A 25,228-nucleotide genomic window follows, 5' to 3' on the forward strand; every position below is an offset into this window, starting at 1 on the left:
GAGATTTATCAGCCTGTTTCTCTATAGAATATGAGGAGTCTGAAAACTTTCTTCATTTTATCCTGTTTCTGTCCTCACAGTCTAAGATGGCAGTATTTCTGCTGATTTAACACTTCTAAAACTTTTCTGGGTCTCCTGGGATCCATGCCATCAGACAAGCAGATCTTCCACAGATCTTTCTCGGATAATTCATCTCTATTCCTGGTTCTGCTGTGTTAGTTGAATAGATCCATGAATCACATATCTCATCCCCTTAACACTGGCCAAAGACAGTGTACCCTTGACCTCTTTCCAGAGCAAATTTTCCTAAGAGTGAATCTAATTTTACCACTTTTACAATTTGTATGAGCTGAGAGTATCCCAAATCATCTTGTTTTCTTTCTTTTTAGCACTTACTCCCTCAGTTAAACCCTTCTGAGGCAGGTTAAAAAGAAAGATGCTATGGGACCCTTCAAATCCCGTGTAACTTTTTCTCAGCTCATTTCATGTTAAACTCATCTCAGCCCAATGTTATCCTTTACAGTTGTAAACTGTAAGACAAGAAGCCTTGGAATGAGTCCAAGGCTCCATTATTTCTCAGGTAAAAAAATGAATATTGATAACACATGATTCAAATACATAAGAGCTAGCTTAAGTGCAAGGTAACTATCAATCACACTGAATCACCCTAGCCCAACCCACTGGAACAGCCAAAATCTTTCCCCACCAATAGGTTATAGGCAGTTTAAAATGTCTTGAAAACATTATCCCACTCTCTTTTTATTTTCCTGCTTCTCCATCCCACCTGTCTACCTGGCCAGATGGAGCCACCACTGCTTTTTGTAATTCCTCCCCCTTACCTTTAATAAACTCTACTATCTCTCTTATGTGCTGCCTGGATTCTTCCATTCAATACAGAAAGAATGTAGGAATCTTCTGATCAGATATTGATTTAGCTTACAACACTTCAACACTTTACTAAAACCAAACTGAGCTGGATATGGTAGCACACACCTGCATTCCCAGCTACTCAAGGCAGAAGGTTACATTCAAGGCCAGCCTGGGCAACAGAGCAAGACCTGTGGTAAGAACAAAAAACAAAGCAGAAGGAAGGGGATAGAAAAGGAGGAAACCAGGCTATACCTTCAACACTTTGCTTGAAAATCTTGTCAGCAAAATATCCAAATTCACCACTTACAAGTTATACTTTCCACACAACTGTAGTAAACAATTTAGTAAAGTGGCTGCCATGGTAGCAAACTCTGTATTAAGTTTCCAATGGCTGCTATAAGAAATTACCACAAAATTTGACCAAAATCACTTGGTCAAATCAAGACATCATCAGGGCTTCCCTCCCTAAGTTTCCAATGGCTCCTGTAACAAATTACCACAAAATTTGACCAAAATCACTTGGTCAAATCAAGACATCATCAGGGCTTCCCTCCCTCCAGGGGCTATAGAGAATCTATTCTTGTCTTCTCCAGTTTCCAGTGGCTGCAAGCATGCCTTGGCTTGGGGATACATTGTTTTAATCTCTGCCTTCATAACCACATTGCCTTCTCCCATTCTGTGGGTGGTCTCAATCTCCCTCTTATAAGAATACATGTGATTGCTGGGCACTCATGTCTCACATCTATAATCCTAGCTACTTGGCAGGCTGAGATCGGGAGGTTCGTCGTTCAAGGCCAGCCCAAGAAAATAGTTTAGAGACTCCAACTCCAAAATAACCAAAGCAAAATGGGCTAGAAGGTGTGGTTCAAGTGGTAGAGCACCTGCTTTACAAGCATGAAGTCCTAAGTTCAAACCCCAGTCCCACCAAAATAATAATAATAATAATAATACATGTGATTGTAGTGGGCCCTATCTAGATAATCCAAGATCTCATCTCAAAATCTTTAACTTGTAAATCTGCAAAGCTGTTTCTATATAACATTTAGAGGTTCCAGGAATTAGGACCTGACACCTTTAGGGACCCATATTCAGCCTACTATGCTTTATACACTATAAACATATACAGAAAAAAGAACTAAGAAGGCAAGAAAAGGGGAAAAGGGAGGAATAAAGATCAGAAAAGAAATGGAGTTAAACCTATATACAAATGAACTTAAGTCCTAAAATAGTCTACAAAACTACAAGAACAATACAAGGTTAATTTATATAAATCAATTGTATCCTTGCATATTAATAAAAAATTTTAAAAACACTATTAATAATAGTGTCAAAAAATACAAAAATACTGGAGGTGTGGTTCAAGTGGTAGGGTGCTTGTGTTGTAAGCCTGAAGCCCTGAATTCAAACCCCAGTCCCACCAAAAAAATATAAAATGTCTAGGAATAAATTTAATAAAAGACATGCAAGACTTTATACTGAAAACTGCAAAATACTGCTCAGAGAAATTTTAAAATACCTAAATAAATGGAAGTATGTAAGGTGCTTGTGTATTAGAAGTCTTTATATTGCGAAGATCTCAATCTCTTCCAATTGATACATAAAATGCCATCTCAATAAAATTCCCACAAGCTTTTTGTAGAAATTTATTGATTCCAAAATCTGTATGCTAATGAAAAGGTCTCAGACTAGCCAAAGAAATTTTATTAAAACAAAAGAAAGAACAATATCAGGGGACTCATGTCATCTGTTTTCAAGACTTAATCACAAAGTTACATCAATCAAAATGGTGGATACTGGCATTAAGGTAGCCTCTTAGGATCAATGTAACAGAGTAAAGAATCCAGAAACAGTCTGTCCTATGAATATGTGATCACTCAATTATCAAACAAAGTTAACAAGGCAATACAATGAGCAAAGGGAAAGTTTTCCAAGACATGTCACTGAACAACTGGGTATATAGGGTAAAATAAACACTAAACCCTAGGTAATACTACCTACACAAAAAGTAACCTGAAATAGATCAACTGTAAAAGCTAAAAGCAAAAACTTCTTGAAAACCTAAGAGGAATAGCTTTTGCAACTCTGGAATTGGCAAAGATTTCTTAGAATGCAAAAGCACTAAAAAATTATTAAATGGACTTTACTACAAGTACATGTACACACCAAAGAAATGGTATGCATAATGTAAAAAACAACACTTAAAACTAAATAATAAGACAACCTAATAATATTAATGAGCAAAGATACATACATACATTCTCAAAACAGACATGGAAATAGCCAGTAAGCATAGTCTTCAGGAAAAGCTAATTGAACAACCATAATGAGAAATGCATCCAAAGACTCCTCTGGAGAAGGAAGAAGAAGACATGGGACAGGACGAGCGCAGAATGGAAACTAAACAGTGTGTCAGAATGTCAAGAAGGTTCAGTACTTAATGGTTGTAGAGGAACAGATATGAAGGACATGAGGTTAAAAGCTGGAGCAGTTGTAAATGATGCTCTCTTTTCTGTTAACAACTTACTTGTCTTTAAAAGCCTGCACTGTGCAGACTTTGCAGCCTTTATTAATGTGGAAGCAAAGGAAAGGAATAGACACTGCCTGGAGCTCATGAAGCAGGGCTTAGGGTGGTAGGTTATGCTTTGGGCCAAGAGGATGATCATTTGCAGACTCCCTACGACAAAACAATCTATGCCTCGTTGAATATACTCAGCCTTGCCTACCAGGAAGCATTGGAAATGCACTCCTTCAAGACTGGAAACTTTGAAAAGGTATGGACAGTCAAAACTAAGCTCTTCTTTTAGAGGGAGTTGCTGCTAGTACAGAACATTAGCCTAAAATTTGAAATTCTTGCATATCATCACAATATCTTTAGCTCTGTGTGTTTACCACCTGCTTTAAATTTAGGTTTTAATTCAGAATATTATTGACTAATGAATTATCTTATTTTCTCATTCATTAAGGGAATTCTGAGGCCACTGCTATGACATTAATGTTAAGATATTGAAATTTCTTCACATAATTTCCCTGAATTTCAAAACCTAATCAGTATTTCATGCTCTTATTTCAGGGCTTTTGATGCTGCCAGCACTGTCTTTTACATCGGAAATTCTAGATTTGCACAGTAACATAGGAATTAGAATTTCCTTCCTTTATGCTTTGATTCAGCCTACTAAATCAAGGACTTACTTCTATCTTGGACTAACTTCATAGTGATTATTTTGCTACTTGTTTTCTTGGAAACAAGCTATCAACTAGTATTCCCTGCACCAACTTTGAAATTCACTAGTTTACTTAATCTATTTATATTACTAACATGGATTGATAAAGGTGAATTACTCATATATTTCTTAATTAGTAATAAATGAAAAATGGACTGAACAGCAACCAACTAAGCAGAAGACAAACTGTTAGCAAATGAATGTAATAATCGTTTCCAAGATATCTAAGCATATAAGCAAGTACAGGAACTGCATTCTCAACAAATAGTATCCTCAACTTGTATGATTTAAAAGAAAGATTCTGATTTCCTAGAAAACAGTATTTTGGCCTGTGTTGATCCTTATTCTGGATGTTTGCTTACATAATAAACAGTATATATATTCAGAAAGTATTTTTGCTTCAATGTTTGCCTTCAATGTAGTGCTTTAGTATTCCCATGGCACCCTTCCTTCCTCAACAGATGGATAGGGTTCTGTCTCAGTGCTAAAAGTACAGTATAATATGAGTGTACTACATGGGTTTGAAACCAAAGGATGAATGAAGCATTCAAACTTAATATTTGAAAAAGAAACACTCAATTTTATACAGATACTGATATTCATAAACTTAATGAACTGTACCATGTTGCATGTTTTCAAGTACATGTTAAACAATAAGGATTAGGGAGTTGTTTTTAAACAGTCACCTAAAGCAGCTGCTACAGAAATTAACTAAAATTCTGCATTCTTCTGGATGCACTTTGAAATAAAAAAAAAAAATGTCCCTTGCAGAAAAAAAAAAATGGAATTTCATGGCAACAATCCCAAGGCATGGTGATAAAATGGAGCAACTGGAACTCTCTTAGAGACTTTGAGAAACTGCATGGTGATTTTCAAAACAGTTAAACATATACCCACTATACAACGCAGTCGTTCCATAACTACATATTCCCTCAAAAAAATGAAAATTTGTATTTACAGAGGAATGACTTGCATACAAATGTTCATAGCTACATTTTTAGAATAGCTAGAAATTAGAATCAACCCAAAAATTCATCAATACATAAATAAACAAATTTGACTAGTTCATATAATAAAATACAGCAACAAAAAGGAACTAACTAGCTAGGCTCTGGAGGCTCACTTCTGTAATCCTAGCTACTCAGGAGGCAGGCATAAGGAGAATCACAGTTCCAAGCCAGCCTGAGGTAAATAGTTTGAGAGGCCCTACCTCGAAAAACCCCAAAAGAAAACAGGCACTGCAGAGTGCCTGCATAGCAAGCCTACTGCAAGCATGATGCCCTGAGTTCAAGCCCCAGTAGCACAGAAAAAACAAAGGGAACTAGTCTATGGATAAATCTCAAAGTCACTATGTGAATGAAAGAATACACAGTATAAAATTCCATTTATATAAAATTCTAGAAAAAGCAAGCAACACTATATGTTTGCCTGGTACCAGAGATGGAGAGAGGGATAAAATGCAAAGGGGCACAAGGAAACTTTCGTGCTATGAGAAAAAAATATTTTGAGACAGGGTCTCACTGTAACCAGGCTGGCCTCAAACTCTCAATTCTCCTGCCTCCACCTCCTGAGAGCTGGGATTACACCTATAAATATGACATATTCTTGATAATGGTAGCTATTCCTCAGACTAGGGGTGTGGTTCAACTTGTAGAGTGCCACCCTAACAAGCATAAGGCCCTGAGTTCAATCCCCAGTACTGATTTTTAAAAAGTGGGAGAGTGGGAGGAAAATGTAGCAAAAGATAATGGTAGCTGTTCCTCAACAAATTATAGTTTTATTAGATGCACTTTATTAAATATAAAGTATACCTTAAATAAAAATTAAGAACTACACCATCAAGAAAAAGAAGGAAAGAAAAAAGAAAAACATCATAACTACCTATGTAGCGTTACCCAATGCTTTTAACTTCTTTAAGCCTGAGCTTTCTAGCCCAGGAAGTAGAAATAATACCTACTTCTCAGGTTTGCGGTGAAGATTCAGGGTGGCAAGTATGTTTAAAAGTGCCTGCACAGCACCTAGCATATGGTAAAAGCTCAGAAAATAGCTTTGATTTCTGATTTCAATTTTATTTACTTCTAAAACACTGATTTTATAGACCATTCTCTAAGACTTCACTTTGGGATATATTCACTCTACCAACTCTTTTGCTTACAGTAAGTGTTCGCAAAACATGTGTTGAATGAATACATATCTAAATGTACCAAAAACTATTTGGGAATCAATATAAGAAAACTTACACACATATATACCATAATGCCTGGCCCACTGTTAATAACTCATTCATTCATGTAATACATACTAAACATCTATTGTGTGCTGTTTGGTACAAGAACAATTAAAAGAGATAAAAATCCCTGTCCTTGGCATTTTTTATTATTTGAAGAATGGGAAGAGCAATCAAGGGGAGGAAAGAACAAACATAGTGAATAAGTAAATACGTTAGAAAGTGTCATGAATCAGAGTATTTTGTAAGGTGATAAGCACTGTGGAAAAAAGGAAAACAAATGGAGGCATTGCAATTCTAAGCTGATTAGGAAACACTCAGAAAATGCTTTAGCAATGTAGACAGGGGAGTTAGGAAAAAAGATCCTAGGCAGAGAGACAAGCTAGTTTAATCAGACCATACCTAACTTCTTCACAGATACAGTGGAGTGAGGTAGAGAAATAATAACAAAAGATGAAATCAAAATAAGTTAGGTGTGGAAAGAGGCAGATCTTAAAAGGTTATACAGTCCATTTGGGGGAATCATAGGAAAGTTTTGAACAGAAGAAAAACACAACTTGTTTTTGGTTATAAAAGCCATGAAATGTTTTATGGAAGATATTTCAAGTCATACTTTTGAAATGAGGAAATCTTCCTCTGAATATTACTACTATCTTATTTATAAGTGATCAATCAAAACCTCCTTTGCTCTATTTATAAACTACCTTTTGGTCCATTCAAATATGCCTCATCATTTATACTACTTCTCAACCTTTATTGTCAATCCATTTTCAATTAGAAATTAGCTCATTTTTACATTAAGTCTTCTTCACCTTGCTTAATATTTGCCACTATCCCTATATCGTCTCCTTCAAATAGTAACTACATTTCTCTATTTCACTTTCAGGTGTATCAGGGATGTATCTGCGACGTTAAAATTGGGCCAGGTTGGTGGAGTGGCTAAAGTGGTAGAGCACCTGCCTAGCAAATGTGAGCCCGAGTTCAAACCCCAGTACAGTCAAAATAAATAAAGACGTAATAAAACTGGTTCAATGTCTTTAGAAAACATTTAATAATTAGATTCTCTTAAATAGATGTAACACATGGTTTGCATCACAGAAGTATTCAGTGGGTTATTTAATCTAATCTTTTTATTTTTTATATGTAATTAAGGTTAACTATCATTTTTTTAAGTAACTCACAGGGCTTTGTGGTAATGTGCTGATTTTTTCTCATAAATTTGACAAATTTCTATCAGAATGATGTATAATCTGAAATTTGGGTGACACTGTAGTCATTAATGAAAATGTCAAGAGCCTGTAATTCACTCATTTCCATCCAGAGAAGTCTTCTCCTAAGTATATTTTTCTTCATAAACACAAACCTTTACCACAATCTTACTACAATCCAGAGATTTGGTTTTGTTTTCAATGGGTAGAAAACTACAGCGAAGAGAAAGGATTTTAAAACTTTATTTGAAAGAACTCTTGGAAAGAAAAAAACTTGCTGGTTCTCTTCCCATTGTCATTAGCATTTTTATCTGTTAAATTACCTTCATCCACATTTACAGTCCCCAAAGTGTTCTTTAAAAAATATATATATATATATATAATAAATTATAAAGAAAAAAATCCAGGTCTCAGTATAATATATACCAACTTACTATGACATTTTCAACCATTCATCACCTTCTGGTTTCCAAGTTCCTTTTATCAACTGCTCAAAACTTGTGATAATGGTACCACCTGCACCTAAAAATAGGAAAATAAGACAATTTAGCCAATTTTCTTAAGAAAATATTTGGGAGGCTTAGCATGATGGCTCAAGCCTGTAACCCTAGCTTCTTAGGAGGCAGAGATTGTGGCTCAAGGCCATCCCCAGTGAAAAGTATACAAGAACCCATCTCAACCAATGGCTGGCTACAGTGGTGCTTATCTGTCATCCCAGCTATGCTGGGATGCACAAATAGGAGGATTGTGGTCCAGACATGCCAAAGCATAAAGCAAGACCATATCTCAAAAATAACCAACACAAAAAGGGCTAGTGGCATGGCTCAAGTGGTAGAGCACCAACCTAGCAAGTGCGAGACTCTGAGCTGAACCCCTAGTAGAACAGTGGAAGAAGAAAGTATTTGGGGGGTGACCAAATTCTATCACCTGACTTAAAATGTAAGAAGATTTCCAAAACAGAATTCTTAAAAGAAAAAAGTTGCCTTAGAACACTAAGACAACTGTATAAGTGGCAACTGTCTATCTCATTGTAAGTAAGGTTAAAATTAGGACCTCAGGCACAAAGATGTGCCTAGAGATTTCTTTCAAACAGGAAAATAAAATCCTCTGCTTTATCATTTCCTTTCCTGATATGATTAGTTTTAGGAGCAGAGACTATAACAAGAGGTTAAAGAAATCTGTTCAATTCCCACATATAAAACAATAAAAGCAATTGATGCAATGTGAACATGAATCCATATTCAATCATATATACTATTTCCAGCAATTCAGGGTAGAGTGGAAAAAACACTAAGGTTCGGGGCTCCTAAAAAAAAATCAATCATAAAAATTTTATGATGGCTCAAGATAATGGTTGATGACTAGTACTAATAAGAAATACTAGTTCTGAACTAACTTTACTAACCAACAGAAACAAGGTTTCTACCCTCCAAAAAGATTATTAAAGTATGCAATCCCCATTACCAAAACCAGAGAATTACTTAACAGTTATTGTACATCAATAACAGAATACTTATGAACACATATGATTAATATTACCTCGGGCCCATCCAATAGCTATCATGACTATCCAGCCATTTTTGTAATAGCTATTAGCATGTGTGATTCCACCTACTATTTTCCAAGTTCTGGTCACTTCCTTCATTCCCGCAGCCAAGAGTTGAACAGGTAAGAATGAATAACCGTGGGAAACTAGGTCATATGGGCAAAAAAATATAATATACCTGAAATTAAAATTTAAATACTTTAATATATGAGTAGAATCAGAAAACTAGAAATAAAAGTCTAATCCATCAGGCATTAACAACATAACACAACAAATGGAATTATCCATATAAACTTGGATGTGAATTCAAGAAAAGCACAGACTGGGTACAAAGTTGATTTTTTTAAAATCACATGAAACATATATAATCTGTCAATGTCATGATCAGAGAGGAATGTAAACTTTGAACTTGTAAACATTCTACAGATGTATGAAGTATCTCTTGAGTCCCTAATTTGTACCTATTCTGTTTTAGAAGCTAAGTGCAGGACCTACTAACAAAATAAAACCAATGCATAACCACTTCCACTGCTAACCATAAATTGTCTTTGTCCTCTGGAAGAAGGACAACTGATAACAGTTTTTAAACTGTTTGTTCTAAGCATCTATTCAAACATCATCAGTAATATTTACTGGAAAATATGCTTTTTTTCTCTCCATTACTAAAAAACTCTGATAGACATTTTTGTGTTTAAAGCAAAACATAACTTCTTTCTAATGGGGTGACATAGAACACATGGCATGAGAGAATTATCCTATATCTCTAACATGGATATTAATTTTACTCTAACATAGGTAGTACAATTCATGATTCATAAAGTCAGAAATTTCAAATGTATTCATAGAATATGAAATATTTGCCAAAATACTGCTTCAGAGACCTAATACAAGATGCAGTGGTTTGATCAGCCTAAGTCATCCTTTCCTTTTCATCTGCACTTACAATTCCTTCTTATTTTTCAAAGGCCCACTCCAATACTACCATGTCCATTGACTTTGGAGATTTTATTTAACACTTCAGCTCAGACTAATGGTTATTGTGTGCAACAAATCAATTGGTTTCTAAGCCTCAAAATAGCTAGCTACATATTTTTCTTTATAATATAAAATAAAGGCTATTACAATGTTCATAATAAATTACAAGTCTTTAGATGACAGAAATCATTCATCTTACTACCTGCTAACCTAAAACTCAGCATGATGAAAAGTAGTTCTAAATTAAATAATTTATTAGCAAAATACAAAATAAATCAAAGAAACAGTTGATAATTAAAGATTTTGAGAGAAAGCAATGAATTATCTGAGTAGTAAAAAAGACTTTTGAAAACAACTGATATGATTTAAAATTTTTACATGTTCATGCAATATTTTGAAAGTCTCTGTACACTATCCCTTTTAAATATATAATTAATCTCCAGGAAGTTGGTCAAACAGTGGAGGAAAAAAAGAGTATATTCACTTAAATAGTAAGTTATACGTATGTTTTAATAAAATAAAAACATTTTGGTATCTATTGAAGATTAGTCTGAGAAAACATGATTTGGTTTCACTTTATCAGTAATTAATGCTCAAAAGTAAAATAATCAAAGGAACAAAACAGAAAATGAACCCTATTTTCATTCCTTAGGCCTATCTTTAACATGAGCTAAAAACTAAGACTAAGCAATCTTAGACTTTTTATATTCGGCTATGACATTATGGCATATAGCCTAAAATGTATAATTATTGCTTCCTCTCAATCAAATCTTTCTTCGATTTAATATTTCTAAAGTACATAGAAAGCTACTCTTTTTTGTTTGTCTGCAGTACTAGGGCTTAATCTCAGGACCTACACCTTGAGTCATTCCACCAGCCCTTTCTTTATGTTCGGTATTTTCGAGATAGAGTCTTGCAAACTAATTACCCGGGCTGGCTTCAAACCATGAAATGATCCTCCTGATCTCTGTCTCCTGAGTCGCTAGGATTGCAGGTGTGAGCCACTGGAGCCAGCAAAAAAGCCATTCTTGAGTACTAACTAGCCACAGAACAAAAGAATAACTTTATTGTGCTCAACAGACTTACAAGAATCACATAAGACCGATAGCTTCCTGAACAATTAGTCCTGATCTATAACATAAATTAGCTTTAGAAAATTCCTTTGATGAATCCTTCATCTAACAAATCAAGTATTCATATGTCTCTCCTCCTATAAAGATTATAATTTCACCTTCAAATTTGTAATATCTGGCACAGTGGCTCAAGTGGTAGAATGCCTGCTTAGCAAGCATGAGGCCCTGAGCTCAAACTCTAGTAGAGCAAAAAAATATATAACATCTAAGAAATATTTATCTTATAAAGTGCCTAAAGAAATCATACTTGAAAAAAAGAGAAGAAATAGAATGAGGTGACAATAATGGATTTTTCATACATTTTTAAGTTGCATGTGTTAATAGAAAAATAACATAGAAATTAGTCTAAAACATGATACAAGCAAGAACCTAGGCTACCAACAAATAAAGCTAAATCCATTTAAGTAGAAAAGACAGAAGCAGAATTTGGGCTAACGCCAAGAGTTGAGCAGAGAGAAGCTTCCCAAGGTTACTACTGAGAACTCTGTTTTCCCTCTACTATCAATTTCACTCTTCCACTTAAGACATTATCACTTAACTATGCCAAATCAGCACAACAAACTGTGGCTCATGTTAGTCCAATACAACAGCTTTTCTCTTGCTCGTATTACTCTTAACAAAATAATAATGTTATGCATATGCTTTGAAAAAGACTAAGAAACAAAGCCTGGTGTGGTGGTATGCACCTGTAATCCCAGCACTCAAGGGGTTGAGTTAGGGGAATCTTAAGTTCGAGGTCAGCCTGATCTACATAATGAGTTCAAGGTCATCCTGAATTACATAGCAAGACCCTGTCTCAAAAAACAGTAAAGAAAAAAAAAAAAAGATTGACAAAATATACCTACAAAACTATGTCTCTTGTATTTTTCCTCATCTAAATGTATTCTCAGCTTTACAAATATGCAATATACAACAAGTTATACTTGGAAATTTAAGTTAAGGAAAAATACAAGACCATAAAAATCAATATAGAAAATCATAAAATATTTACTTCCCCAGAAACAGATTTTCAAAAAGAATCCTGAGTGTATGTACACTCTCTTCTAAGCATATTATAAGTGTATTACTAAGTTATTGTTTCTCTTCACCAGTAGATGGTGCTAATCTCCAGATGTCCACAATATGAAGCTACAGTACTAAAATAAAACAAACAAAAAAAGAACTTGCTTGCTACAGTTTAAAATCATTTTAACTCTCAAATTAATCATTCTAGCTTTCAAATTAAAGTGAAATGAAGCAAAGATTACAAGTTTTTTCTAAATATGATAGCCTTAAAAATGAAAGTAATAAAATACTGTGGTTAAGCCAGCATTATTTTTTATTTTTAAAGACAAAGACAATGATCCTCTTTCCAGAGTATCTAGAAATTCACTGCCCAAGCACAGACTAAAGGATTAGATGTCCTAGCTCTGAATCCTGGCTCCAGCTACTCAGTATCTCCGATACCTTAGAAAAGCCACTAACCCCACCATGCATCACTATATGATATCTGAAGGATAAAATATTACTAACCTGATAGAGTTCATGTGAGGTTTGAGTGAGATAACGCACGTAGAACATTTAGAAATGTGTCTGGGATACAGTAAATGCTACAACTGGTTGCTATTTTATAATGCTGTTTTAAAATACCAATTTCAACTAGAACTAGTAAAAATGCTCATTGACAGAAGAATAAATATAGATATTAGTATGATGGATTACACAGCAATGGCAGAATGTACCACAGCTACACACAAAGATACACACAGATGAATCTTAGTAACATAATATTGATTGAAAAAAAGAAGTCCCAAAACTCTATGGACAATGTGATAGTCCCTTTTAAAATATGGCCCATGGAGCTGTAAGTATAATTCAGTGCTACAGTGTGAGCCTATCATTCATGCAATGCCCTGGGTTTAAGCCACAGCACCCCCAAAATATTAATAAATAAATAAAATAGGGTCCAAAACAAATAAAACTAAAAATCTGTTGTTTATTCACATATGTGATATAAATTTTTCTAAACAGTAAAATAAATGCAAACCTTAGGATAGCTATCTAAGGGAAATTGGGAGACAGGTAGAGGAAGCGAAAGTTAAGTGTTGTATATACTGGCAAAGTCCCAGTTTTTAGAATGCATGCAATACAGTAGAAATATAAATGAGCATAACTACTCTGAGAATGATTTGGTATTATCTAATAGAATTTAAGAACCACTTTCCCTGTAACTCCGTAAGTACATTCTTAAGCATATGCCAAGGAAACTCTTGCTCATGTTCATCAGTGAATACATAGAAATTTTCTTAGAAATACTATTTGTAATAGGAAAAAATTAAAAGCAACTCTATCAACAGAGAAATGAATATATTATGGCACATTAATTCCATTATGCTATAGAGTAGTGAAAATAAGTTACAAACCACACAGTAAGAATGAATCTTGGGAACAGAGATTGAACAAAAAACAGCAAGTCATAGAAAAACATACATGATTCCATTTATAAAACTCAAAAAACTGTATTGTTAAGGATTAAGATGATTATCTTTGAGAAAAGAAGAAAAGGGGACAGGAGAGAAAATACAGGAGACAGAAAAACTCATGCCAAGGGTTTTAGGAAGATAGCAGCCACACACATCTTGATCTCTTCAAATTCCCACAACTAGATAGGAAAACCAAAAATCCCATGACCAATACTCACAACAAAACTATGACAAGGTGTCCCCTCAAGCCCCAAAATGCAGTGGGCAGAGACAAATCACCAACATCCACAAAGGTCAATACTACTTTGCAGGAAAAATAAACAAGATAGCCTGAGAACAAAATAATACTAAAATGTTTAATGGGTTCACTGAAAAGCACAAGTAGGCTAATATGAAAAAACAAAACAGCTGAAACTTGAGGATTTCTGACATCTTTAGTATCAGATAAGACAAAGGGTCCATGATAAGAAAGAGTTGGAGCAATTTAGTCCCCAGGAGTTTTCAAACCGATGTGTGAGAAGAACTTGCTGGAGTAGAATCAAAACTAAGCAAGACAGAACAGAAGTGAAGGTCCAGATCAAACTGGGGCGAGAAGAGACCCAGGAAATCTCAGGTAACATCTAGTGACTACCACAGAAAAACAACAAACAGGTGCTCTCCAAAGTCAGAAAATCTTTCCTGAATTCCACCTTATCCTGAACGTTCAAGTTCATATAAAAATATAAAGGTCAAAATTCATGTACTCCTGTTACAACTTAAAAAAAAAAAAGCATAGTAAATTCCTACAGACAATGAGAGCACTCAGAAAAATGTGCCCACAAAAAAGATCAAAACCACAGCCAATTTCAAAACAAAAGACATTAAGAAAGTGATATACAACATAAAAGCACAACAAACATCAGAATTAGAGAAAAAAATTTAAAACTGTGACTCACTCTTGTAATCCTAGCTACTAGGCAGAGATCAGGAGGATCACAGTTTTGAAGCTATCCCAGAAATAGTTTGAGAGATCATACCTCAAAAAAATCCAACACAAAACAGGGATGGCAGAGTGGCTAAAGTGGTAGAGCACCTGTCTAGCAAGGCCCTGAGTTCAAACCCAGTACCACCCAAAAAAGAAAACCTGAAAATTCAATACTCAGGGAAAAGAAAGAACTAAAAGAGAAAAAGTGATTTCAAAAATGAAGACCAAACCAGAAAACATAAAGAAAAACTTAATGGATAGTATCTCCCAAGACACAAAAGGTGAAAAGAGGAAAAATTTTAATTCTTAAGAGGACATAAGAAACATTTATAGAAGAAAGGCAGCAAGAAGCCAATATGCCAATAACAGGAGTTCCTAAAGAAAACCAAACCGAGGGAAGACTATAAATACTAAAATAACTTTCCCAACTGATCTTGTACGTACTAAAAAGAACATACCACATACCTGAGAATACTGACCCAGAATGACCAAACACGACATATTTTGTTTAAATTATTGGGCTCTTAATGAAAAAAAAAATCTTTGGGGCATATGGGGGAAAAAAAGAATGTGATTTATAAAGGAAAGAAAATTAAAACTATCATCAGACTTCTTCAAGCAATACTTAAAGTCAAAAGAAAATGGAGCAATGTATTTTAAATGGTCAAGGAAATCCCAGTAAAACTGGCTTTCAAGTACAAAAGACACAGTAAATTTGCCATTATGTGGGAACTCAGGGACTGTTGTTCCAAATGAATGTACCAGAGAATAAGCTTCAGACAACCAAAACTAATGAGAAATACAGACAGAAGGACTGGGTGACAAGCCTTAAGTACAAAGTAAGCTGAAAAGTTAAGATGGAATAAGGATTAAGTAGGAAAGAGTACGGTATATAATGGCTATAAAACTATGACAGTATAGAATAATTCATTTACTTTTTAAATGGGAGGAAAATGAAATGTGTATATGCAAAAACCACATATTTTCATTATTCATTATCAGTGGTAGTCTTAGTACCATTAGAGACTCTAAAGTCTCATCTGTTATGTGACAACACAGATAGAATAAATTGCCAGTGTCATAATATTCTAATTGTATCACATCCTATGCCCTTAAAAAGCAAGATTCTTGCCAAGTGTGGTGGTGCACACCTGTAATCCCAGCACTTGGGAAACAGAGGCAGGAGGATATTGAGTTCAAGGCCAGCCTGGTCTACACAGTAGGTTCCAGTCCAGACTGGGCTACACATCAAGAACCTTGCTAAGAGAGACAAGTTAAATAAAATCTCTATAGTCTTGATTTTGACTTAGAAATATCAATACAAACTCTTGAGTTATTTCATCCTTATTTTTCTTGGCTCTGTTCACTGAAATGTCCTAGCAGCAATGATGAACTTAGTAATGATGAGCATCTCTAGCACTCAGACTATGATACTGAAATACCACAATCACTAGAAGAAACCAGAGCTTCTTAGAGAAATGAGTAATTGAAAAAGAACCTCATAACACTACCAAGCAAGGAAGCCAAGTCAAAGTCTCAGGAGCCAATGTGATGAGGCACCACTGGCCAAAAATGGAACAACTGGAACTTCAGTAATAGTGAAAACTGAAATTTAGTGAGAACCATGAAATATGCCTAAATCTTTGAGTTATTATTATTACTATTATTATAATATAAAAATTGGTCCTCTTTAGAGCAAGACAGAAAACCAGTTCACTATCTTGAAAACTGGTAAATAAAGGAAAGAATCAAGCATTTGTCCTGTATTTTCTATATGAACTATAGCCGGATAATCAAGTAATAGATTATCTATTTATAATAACATTCTAACTGATAATTAAAAAGAATTAGACTATGACCATTTTGTAATTTTCACTTAATTAATACTTACAAACATTAAGTTGGAAAGAGGGTTAATGTCACAAAAGAGAGACAATGAGACAATTTGGACCTAGCAATGACTAAGTTATAATTTCTAGGGGTAAAAAAAAAAAACTATACAAAAATGCAAAGAAGTGATTACCAACAAGTTAGGATAACGATGTATTATTACAATAGTTATTTAAAGTGGGAAGGGGATTGTGACTAATGAAACACACAGAAAGGACTTTTTTTTGAATGTTTACAATGGCACACATTTATTTATTATCTCCGAATTATCTATGACTCCACAGGTATGAAAAATAGGATGGTTCGGCTAGGTTCTGTATTCATCTTATCTCAAGATTTAATTCAAAGCTTTCAGCTTTTATCATTAGGCTTATTCAGGATGTTGAATTCAGTTCTTTGCAGTTATATGACTGAGGCCCTGTTGCCTCACTATCAGCTAGCACTCCCATACTTTCCTGAGGCTTCCTTCTAGCCCCCACTTGTGAGGCCCTCCTCAGCCTCAGAATCTCTAACTTTCCTCTCTGCTGCATTATCTCTTCTGCCTCCAACCACAAAAAGTTCTCTCCTTATGGGATTTCATGCCATTAGACTGGACACTCTTGGACAATCCAGTACAATGTCTTTAAGTCCCTTTTCATAATCTTAATGCATCTTCAAAGTGCCTTTCATCATGTTGCATATTGTATTCAGTTGGAAGGGATCAAGACATGAGAATCTTTGTGGAACTGTCACCAGAAAGTTTAGTACTGATAAGCACTTTGGTCCTAGGTTTCAACAGAAAAACTCAGGCAGGATGTAGTGAAAGTAATTGCGAAGTTTAGTAGGAAAGAGAACACTTTGAATAGATTCATCTCTAGAGTGAAAATGACAGTCTCAGCATTTGGGACTGGGATGTTTCTTGAGGAATTCTCATTCCCAGGTCCATCTGATCCTCCAGAAAGGACTTCAGTGATGAGTTACAAAGTCTATTTCTTGATTTGCATAGTGGTTACAAGGATGTACTCTATAATGATTCATTAGGCCATGTATTTGAATTTTGTTGTTTTCTAAATGATCATTTTATAATGAAAAGACTGTTTAAGTGGCAATTTTTTTCCTTAATCTAAAGAATGGAGATGGTTAAACCAATCTATGAGAGCCACGCGTCAGTGAGAAAGCTCTGAAGCTAAATTTTTTATTTTGATTCTAGCTCAACCACTTACTACATATGAAAATTAAAGCAACGTTTCTCTATGCCTCGATTTTCCCAGTTGTCAAATGGAAATAAAAATGGTAACTACCTCACAGGACTCTTATGATTAAATATGAAAATGAATATAAAGGATTTAATTGATATATAGTAACAACTCAATAAATACTAACTACCAAATATATTATTCCGTGCCTAATTTCCACTGCCACAGGTTCCCACTATTCCTTTTCACTTTTGCTACAACTATATATAATATCCTTTTCAAAACTAGTTACAGTCACTAAAAATTATCACAATAAAAACAAACTATAAGTGTTCTAACATATTTAACTGATATGATTTTTAATAGAAAACAGTTTTTGATTTCAAAAGAACAAAGCACATTGATTTGTATTACACATTTTTTAACTTAATAGATCAGTCCTCTTAAGGATATCTGAATTTATATTTGTAAGAATACAAAGCAATTCCTAGCAACATTCTTTGCACTTCAAAACTACAAAATTAATATTTAAAGATTTCAGAGGCTCTAAATAATCCAACATAGAGTATGACAAAAACAATTATACGGAAGTCATAAACACTTAGACTTTTTGTTTGGTTGATCACATTCATGATTTTTTTTCTTTTTTTGGGGGGGTGGTACTGGGCTTGAACTTAGGGCCTCAGAGACTCACACTTGCCAGACAGGCACTCTACTACTTGAGTCACTCCACCAGCTGTTTTTTGTATTGAGCATTTTCAAGATAGGGTCTTACAAACTATTTGCCCTGACTGGCCTCCAACCAAGATCCTCCCGATCTCTGCACAGTAACTAGAATTATAGGTGTGGGCCACCAGCACCAGACTACATTCATGATTTTTATCATGTTGTAATTCTGTTTATTAGAGCTGAGTTCGTAGAATAAACTGTTTGGATGCCTTTTTATGTCTGAAATGTTGCCACTGAATATATGTAAGACAATGGTAATAATAACTGCCTCTGGGGAAAGATAAAGGAGAAAAGCAACAAAGAGATAAACTTTGCACTTAAAACGTTTGGCATTATTTGGGTTCCTTCCTTGACATGCAGAATGTTTTTTAAAGAAAAAAAATGTTCCATGTTACTAACAATTTATGAAACAATTTTTTAAATGTCTCTCTGTTACCATAATGGCAGCTTACCAGATTGAAGATGCCAGTAAAATATTAGTGTGGTTTGCCAGAAACCTCAGTGGAGGCTCTGCTAGCAGTATACAGGATAAAATCCCTCCACCAAAACAGTGGAGCATAGCCGTAAACCAGCTAGACAGAGGGTTCTTCCATGCCATTGCCACTGCTCCTGAAATGGAAAAGAAACAACTCGGTCTGCGATTACTGTGCGTTTATTAAACAAGCCCAAGTGAAATAAATCGAAATTCCTAATTTTCAACAACTCGTTATTATTCATAGGTGAGCCAATCACTATCATTAAAAACCATTTCTTTTGTTCTTTAAAACAAGACTAGTAATTTTTTTTAATGGCTGATTTGGGCATCTTGAAATTACTCTGTTCAGGTTCTCGCCAGTTTCTTAGTAGTAGATGATTTATAGACAACCTTCCTACTTACCGTCTCCTTTCATCCCAAATCTTACTATAAATACACCCAGATAATATGTCAAAGTAATATACAAGGTAAAGTTTGGGCTGGAAGAAGAGCTCAAATGGTAGACCACCTGACTAGCAAGCACAAAGCTCCCCAGTTCAATCCCCAATACAAAAAAATAATAATAATAATCTTATAATCTTAAGTATTTTAGAAAATTTAAGAGGCTGAAATAAATAAAACTAAGCTTTCAACATGACAGGCTAGAAACAAACAAACTCAAAGGTGAAATGCTGGTGAAGAAGAGGTATTTAGACTACCATTAAATGTGTCCTAACAAATTTTAGAATGGAGTAACCCTGCAGACATCACTGTGAACACATCAGGTGACTCCAAATATGATAAACATCATCACCTCCATCTAATTTCTACCAAAAATAGCTAACCTTAATCAATCTAATCAGACAAACCCAAATTGAGAACTATTCTGAAAAAAAGAAAAAAATATTTAAAATGTCAATGTCAGGAAATACACAAAAAGACTAATGACGTTCCATGTTGAATGACATTATAACAACAGAGGACTGGAATGTAGCCCAGTGGTAAACCACTTGCCTAGCATGTGCAAGGCTGTGGGTTCTACTCCAAGCAGCCCTTACCCCAAAATGAGATAACTGAATGCAATGTGTGTCCTAATATCCTGAAGCAGGAAAGAAATAATTATCGAGGACCTTACTGAACAACTGATGAAATCTATGGATTGTGGCTAAGATAAAAGTATTGTATCACAGTTAAACTTCCTGATTGTGATAACTGTACTGTGGTTCTTACAATACACCTAAGTAACTGCACTAAATGCCCCCAACTTCCACTTAAACGATTCTAAAAAGCTCATATGCATAGATTTAAAAATTCAGACAGCCTATAATCCCAGCTACACAGGAGGCAGAGATGGGAGGATCATGGTTGGCAGCCAGCTCAGGCAAAAGTCAGCAAAATCCCACCTCAAAAAACAAGGTGGGTGTGGGTGCATACTCCTGTAACTCCAGCTAGGAGGGAAGTATAAGTAGCAAGATCACAGTCTGAGGCCTGGCCCAAGCAAAAAGCCTATATGAAAAATAAAGTACAGCAAAAAGGGCAAGAAGTATGTGGTTCGAGCAGTAGAGTCTTTGCCTAGCTCAAGCTCTTGAGTTCAAAACCAGACACTGTCAAAAAGAAAAAAGAAAAAATCAGAGAGAAAGGTAAGCAGAGCAAACTGTAAGCAGCTGGAGAATCAAAGAGGATGTATAGGAGGCATTCCTTAACCAATTATTCTGGAACCTTTCTGTGAATTTCAATTAAATGGAAACTAATATAGGGAGTGAAATGGGCAATCAATAAAGCCAACCCAAAGCTACTGGGGGAGTAAGGGAGAAAGAAACACACCCAAAAAAAGGGATAAAAATAGCATATAACATTAGAAAGAAAGAAAATAATTTTAATTAGAAAAGTTTTAACCACAAACAGCATATATTTAATCCAATTAATGTGAACAGGAATCAAAATGAACAATTTTAAAGGAACTGTAAATTAGCAAAATTTCCTTAAGAACAGGTAAAACCTGAACATACAAGTACTATAGGAAAAAACTACAGGGCAAAAACCTAGCTTTACAAAGGTGCTAGACCTAAACAAATTGATAGAAAACCTTCACCAAATAATTGTGAATTATGCATTCTTATGTTATATAACCATTGTAGAGTACAGCAAAGGAGAAAAACTTAAATCACTCTATGAAACAACAGAATCCCAACTTCAAAAATTATTCAAAAAAAAAAGGCTAGGCGCCAGTGGCTCACATCTGTAATCCTAGCTACTTAGGAGGCTAAAATCAGGAGGATCTCGGTTTGAGGTCAGCAAGGGGAAATGGTTCATAAGACCCCACCTCCAAAAAATCAGAGCAAAATGGACTGGACTAGAGCTGTGGCTAAAGCAGTAGAGTGCCTGCTTTGTAAGCAGGAAGCCCTCAGTTCAAACCCTAGTCCTACCCAAAAAAGAAAAAAAGAGAAAATGTAGAAGGAAGATGGAGAGAGGGAGGGAGGAAGAGACACACTAAATTCTTGCTTATGAGTAGAAGGCATAAATAAATTAATAACTGAAATCAGCAGTTTTTTTAAAAAGGCTAAATCATGGCCAATTTGATTTTATCCAGAAAATTTAAGGGAAGGTCAGTATTTAGAAATTAATTATACTAACAAATTATTATTATGGTTACTCCTTTAGACAAACAGTAAAAGGCCACTTCATAAAAATTTAACATTCCTGATGGACATGGTGGCACATACATTTAATCCTAGCTACCTGGGAGATGGAGAAAGAAGGATAGAAGTTAAGAGGCCAACCTGTGTAAAAAGTTAGTGAGACCTTATCAAAAACAAGGTAGGCACATACCTACCTATACTACTCAGAAGGCAGCGGCAGGAGGATCAGAATCTGAGGACAGCCAAGCAAAGCATAAAACCCTATGTGTATATGGGGTGGGGAGGGGGATTAAAACGTTAAAAAAGGACTAGGGGCATGGCTAAGTGGTAGAGGACTGTTTTTTCTTAATCTAGCAATGAAGGAACAGAAAAAAAAAACTTAGTTGAATAACACCATGACGAAAAATTATAAATATGACTGACTACATCAATATCTGAGAGTTTTATATAACAAAGGGCTAGTATAAAATGCTTTTTCACCTACATAAGGCAAATGCCAACAAATCAACAGAAAGAGACAACAATCGAGAAATGTTGGCAAATCACAAAACAAAACTATAAATAGTTAATAAGCATATCAAAGAAAAGAAAGACCCCTAGTAATCTAAATACATACATACATAAATGGCTCTAGTTCAATGGGTAGAACACTTGCTCAGCATGTACCAGCACCGCAAAAAAAAAAAAAAGTAAATAAATAATATACCAAAACATTATTTCACACATATCCAATTGGGAACAAATGACAGCTTAATATTAAAAAATTAGAAAATGTGTGAACAAATTCCTATGTTCTTATGAAGAGTATTATTGTAAGTAAAGTCATTTTGAAGTAAACAAGTAAAGCATTTTGGCAGTAACAGATTTTTAAAGTTAAAACTAAATCAAGTGTCCAAATAAGTTCATTCAAGAATATTAAAAGAGGAAAAAAAGACCATTAAACCAGTGTTCTTTATAATGTTATGATAAAAATAGAAAAAAATTTAAGTGAGACCATCAGAGGAGCAGTTAAACCACTTGCAGTTCAATGAGACACCACCTCCAAAAAACCACTGCTGAGTAAAAACAAAGAAACAGCTGGGCAAGGTGGTACACTTGGGAGGTGGAGGCCAAAGGATTGAGAGTTCAAGACCAGCCTGGATTATGGAGGAAGACCCTGTGGAAAGAAAAAAAAAGAAAGAAAGAAAGAGAAGGGAAGGAAGGACAGGGGAGGGGAAAGGATGAAAAAGCACAGGGGAAGAAGGAAGAAAGGAAATAAATGCAATCATGCTGAACAATATTATAGCTGGAACTGTTTATGGAAGCAAACTCAAACTCTGCACACCTAAAGACTTAGGAAGTATATAAATGGAATGCAAAGAAAATGGTTTGCAATAACAACAAACTGTTTTCTTGGGAGACGCTGGGGATTAAGGAAGATGGTCAAGGGAGCTTTGAAGTTATTTTACTATGTTACTTCATTACACTTGAATTCTTTAAACTAAAATGCTCACGTATTAATTGTACAAACAAAACTTCATCAAATTATGTCACATCCAATCTAAGGAGTACATGTGTTAACATGGCGAAAAGAACCTCACAAATATATAAACAGTAAGAAGTCATTTACAGAAGACATTACACTTCTGTAAGTACATATGGGTAATATATAGAGTAGGTATGCAAGAATATACAAAATGTTAACTGTTAATCTCTTAGAAAAAGGCTCAATTATGTTTTTTAAAAAAACTGCAAATGTGTTCAGGAAAAAAGGTGGTATGGGGGGGATAAAAACTTAAATAGTGCACAAAATATAAAATGTACCCAGGAGTAACTGTGAGTTGGCACATGTGAATTTTCTGGGTGCACACATCCTGTCAGGTGAAGAGATGTCAAGGTTTAATGACATGTATCTGATGATACATCAAGAAATAGTGCCTGCTCCAAGAAAAATTAGTTATGAGAAACTTATATAACTAATAGATGCCAATCTTCAGTGCAGCAACTTCTAAGCCTTAGAAATTTTCAAGAAATATTTTGATGACACATGGTCATGTTGTCTTTACAGGCAAACGCGTATGTAAACTATGATACCACTGTCTCTAAAATATATATCGTATCATATTATATACAGTAGATAAAGATGTAATTATCTAACTAAGTATGTGTACAGGCACTGTTCAGTATTGCCCCATACAGTAGCAACTGGTTATCGCACTGAGCAGTCTGCACAATAAATGATGTGTGATTGTTTTGATCAATGGGCACTAGGTGAACAATGAACAATGCCATACTGAGCCACCCTCAGGCTGAAAGGCAATATAGTGTGCTTAAGATTGTAAACTGCAGAGCTCAAGCGCCTAAAAACAAACCCTGGCTCTTTTGGTGTTAACAAGTTGTCCGCTTCCCACATATAAAATAGAGATGGTCCCCCAACCCCCAGCTCTACCAAAAAGGAAAAAAATGACAACCTCACAGGATTGCTATAAGGATTAACCACAAGTGAGTACACTGAGCAGTTAGAGCAGTTACACTGAGTACAAAGAACAGTTAGAATGGGCCTGGCACATAGTGAGCAGTAAGTATTGGCTCTCATCTTATGGTAATACTGGAGGGAAGGAACAAATTTACCCCTTCCTCTCCACCTGTACCATTCAATCACTCTTCTCCTGAAGTTGACTATTTCTACACGTGTATGCTTATTGACACACTGGCATTCCTTCTCCTCTCCTTATCTCCTTCATACTGTGTGTTATGTCTCTCCTCTGTCTTTCACTCTCATTCTCTCTCTGTCTCTCCTCTTCTCTTCTCTCCTCTCTCTCTCTCTCTCTCTCTCTCTCTCTCTCTCTCTCTCTCTCTCACACACACACCCCACAGGGGCATATCCATGGTTATGCAATCCATGGCCACAGGTAGGTTATATGTGGATCAGAATGAGAACTTAGGTTTTTACTCTAACCAAACAAACCAGGAGCTAGCTGGGTGCCAGTGGCTCACGCCTGTAATCTTAGCTACTTGGGAGGCAGAGAGCAGGAGAAATGTGGTTCAAAGCCAGCAGAGGCAAATAGTTTGAGAGAACCTATCTCTTAAAAATCCCAACATGAAAGAAGGCTGGTGGAGTGTGAAGTGGCTCAAGTGGTAGAGTGCCCACCTAGCAAGCAGGAGGCCCTGAGTTCAAACCATCAGTACAATCAAAAAATAAATAAATAAATACAGGAGCTGGCTAACTTTTTCTGAACTGAGCTATATAACAACTAGTCTCTGTTCAATCATTCAACTCTGCCATAGACAATATGTAAATGAACAAATGAGGCTGTGTTCAATAAAACTATTTTCATTATAAAGTAAAAGCTAAACATAAAGTCACAACTCCCATGAACTCAAAGTCACAGCTACCCTGGTAGAGTGGCTCAAGTGGGAGAGCACCTGCCTAGCAAACATGAGGCCCTGAGTTCAAACTCCTGTACCATCAAAAAAAAAGATCAAAGCTACAAAATCCCACAGGCTGGCCAAAATGGATCGTTAGACTATATTAAAAATAGTTCCATTAACTTAGTTACAACAAAGCTTGGAAAGTTATTTTTTAATGCATAGTAAACATGACTTTTTACATTTTGTTATTCTGTTTGTTAGCTGGAAATATGGTGCTATTTTAAGAACCAGTTGTGCTAGTTAACATTTATCTTGCTACTGGCTGGTATGACTCCAGAAAAGAGCATGAGAACCATCTAATCCTAAAGCTTCAGCTCCAGATGC

General features: G+C 35.3%; 1 protein-coding gene across 2 annotated transcripts in view; it reads right to left on the reverse strand.

Moving 5' to 3' along the window:
- The window catches only part of Tmem38b (transmembrane protein 38B), a 63,493-nt gene that overhangs the window by 32,832 nt on the left and 5,433 nt on the right, over positions 1 to 25,228 (reverse strand). For both annotated transcript variants that reach the window (XR_012440356.1, XM_074051324.1), the window contains exons 2-4: positions 18,853 to 19,009; positions 9,066 to 9,250; positions 7,961 to 8,048 (exon numbers count right to left, since the gene is read on the reverse strand). Coding sequence is in view for 1 of the 2 variants with exons in the window: in XM_074051324.1 (XP_073907425.1) it covers positions 7,961 to 8,048; positions 9,066 to 9,250; positions 18,853 to 19,009 (430 nt within the window). In the remaining variant the exon portion in view is untranslated. The remainder of the gene's footprint in view (positions 1 to 7,960; positions 8,049 to 9,065; positions 9,251 to 18,852; positions 19,010 to 25,228) is intronic.

This window comes from Castor canadensis, chromosome 13 (assembly GCF_047511655.1).
Source record: "Castor canadensis chromosome 13, mCasCan1.hap1v2, whole genome shotgun sequence".
In the NCBI taxonomy this organism is placed as follows: domain Eukaryota; kingdom Metazoa; phylum Chordata; class Mammalia; order Rodentia; family Castoridae; genus Castor; species Castor canadensis.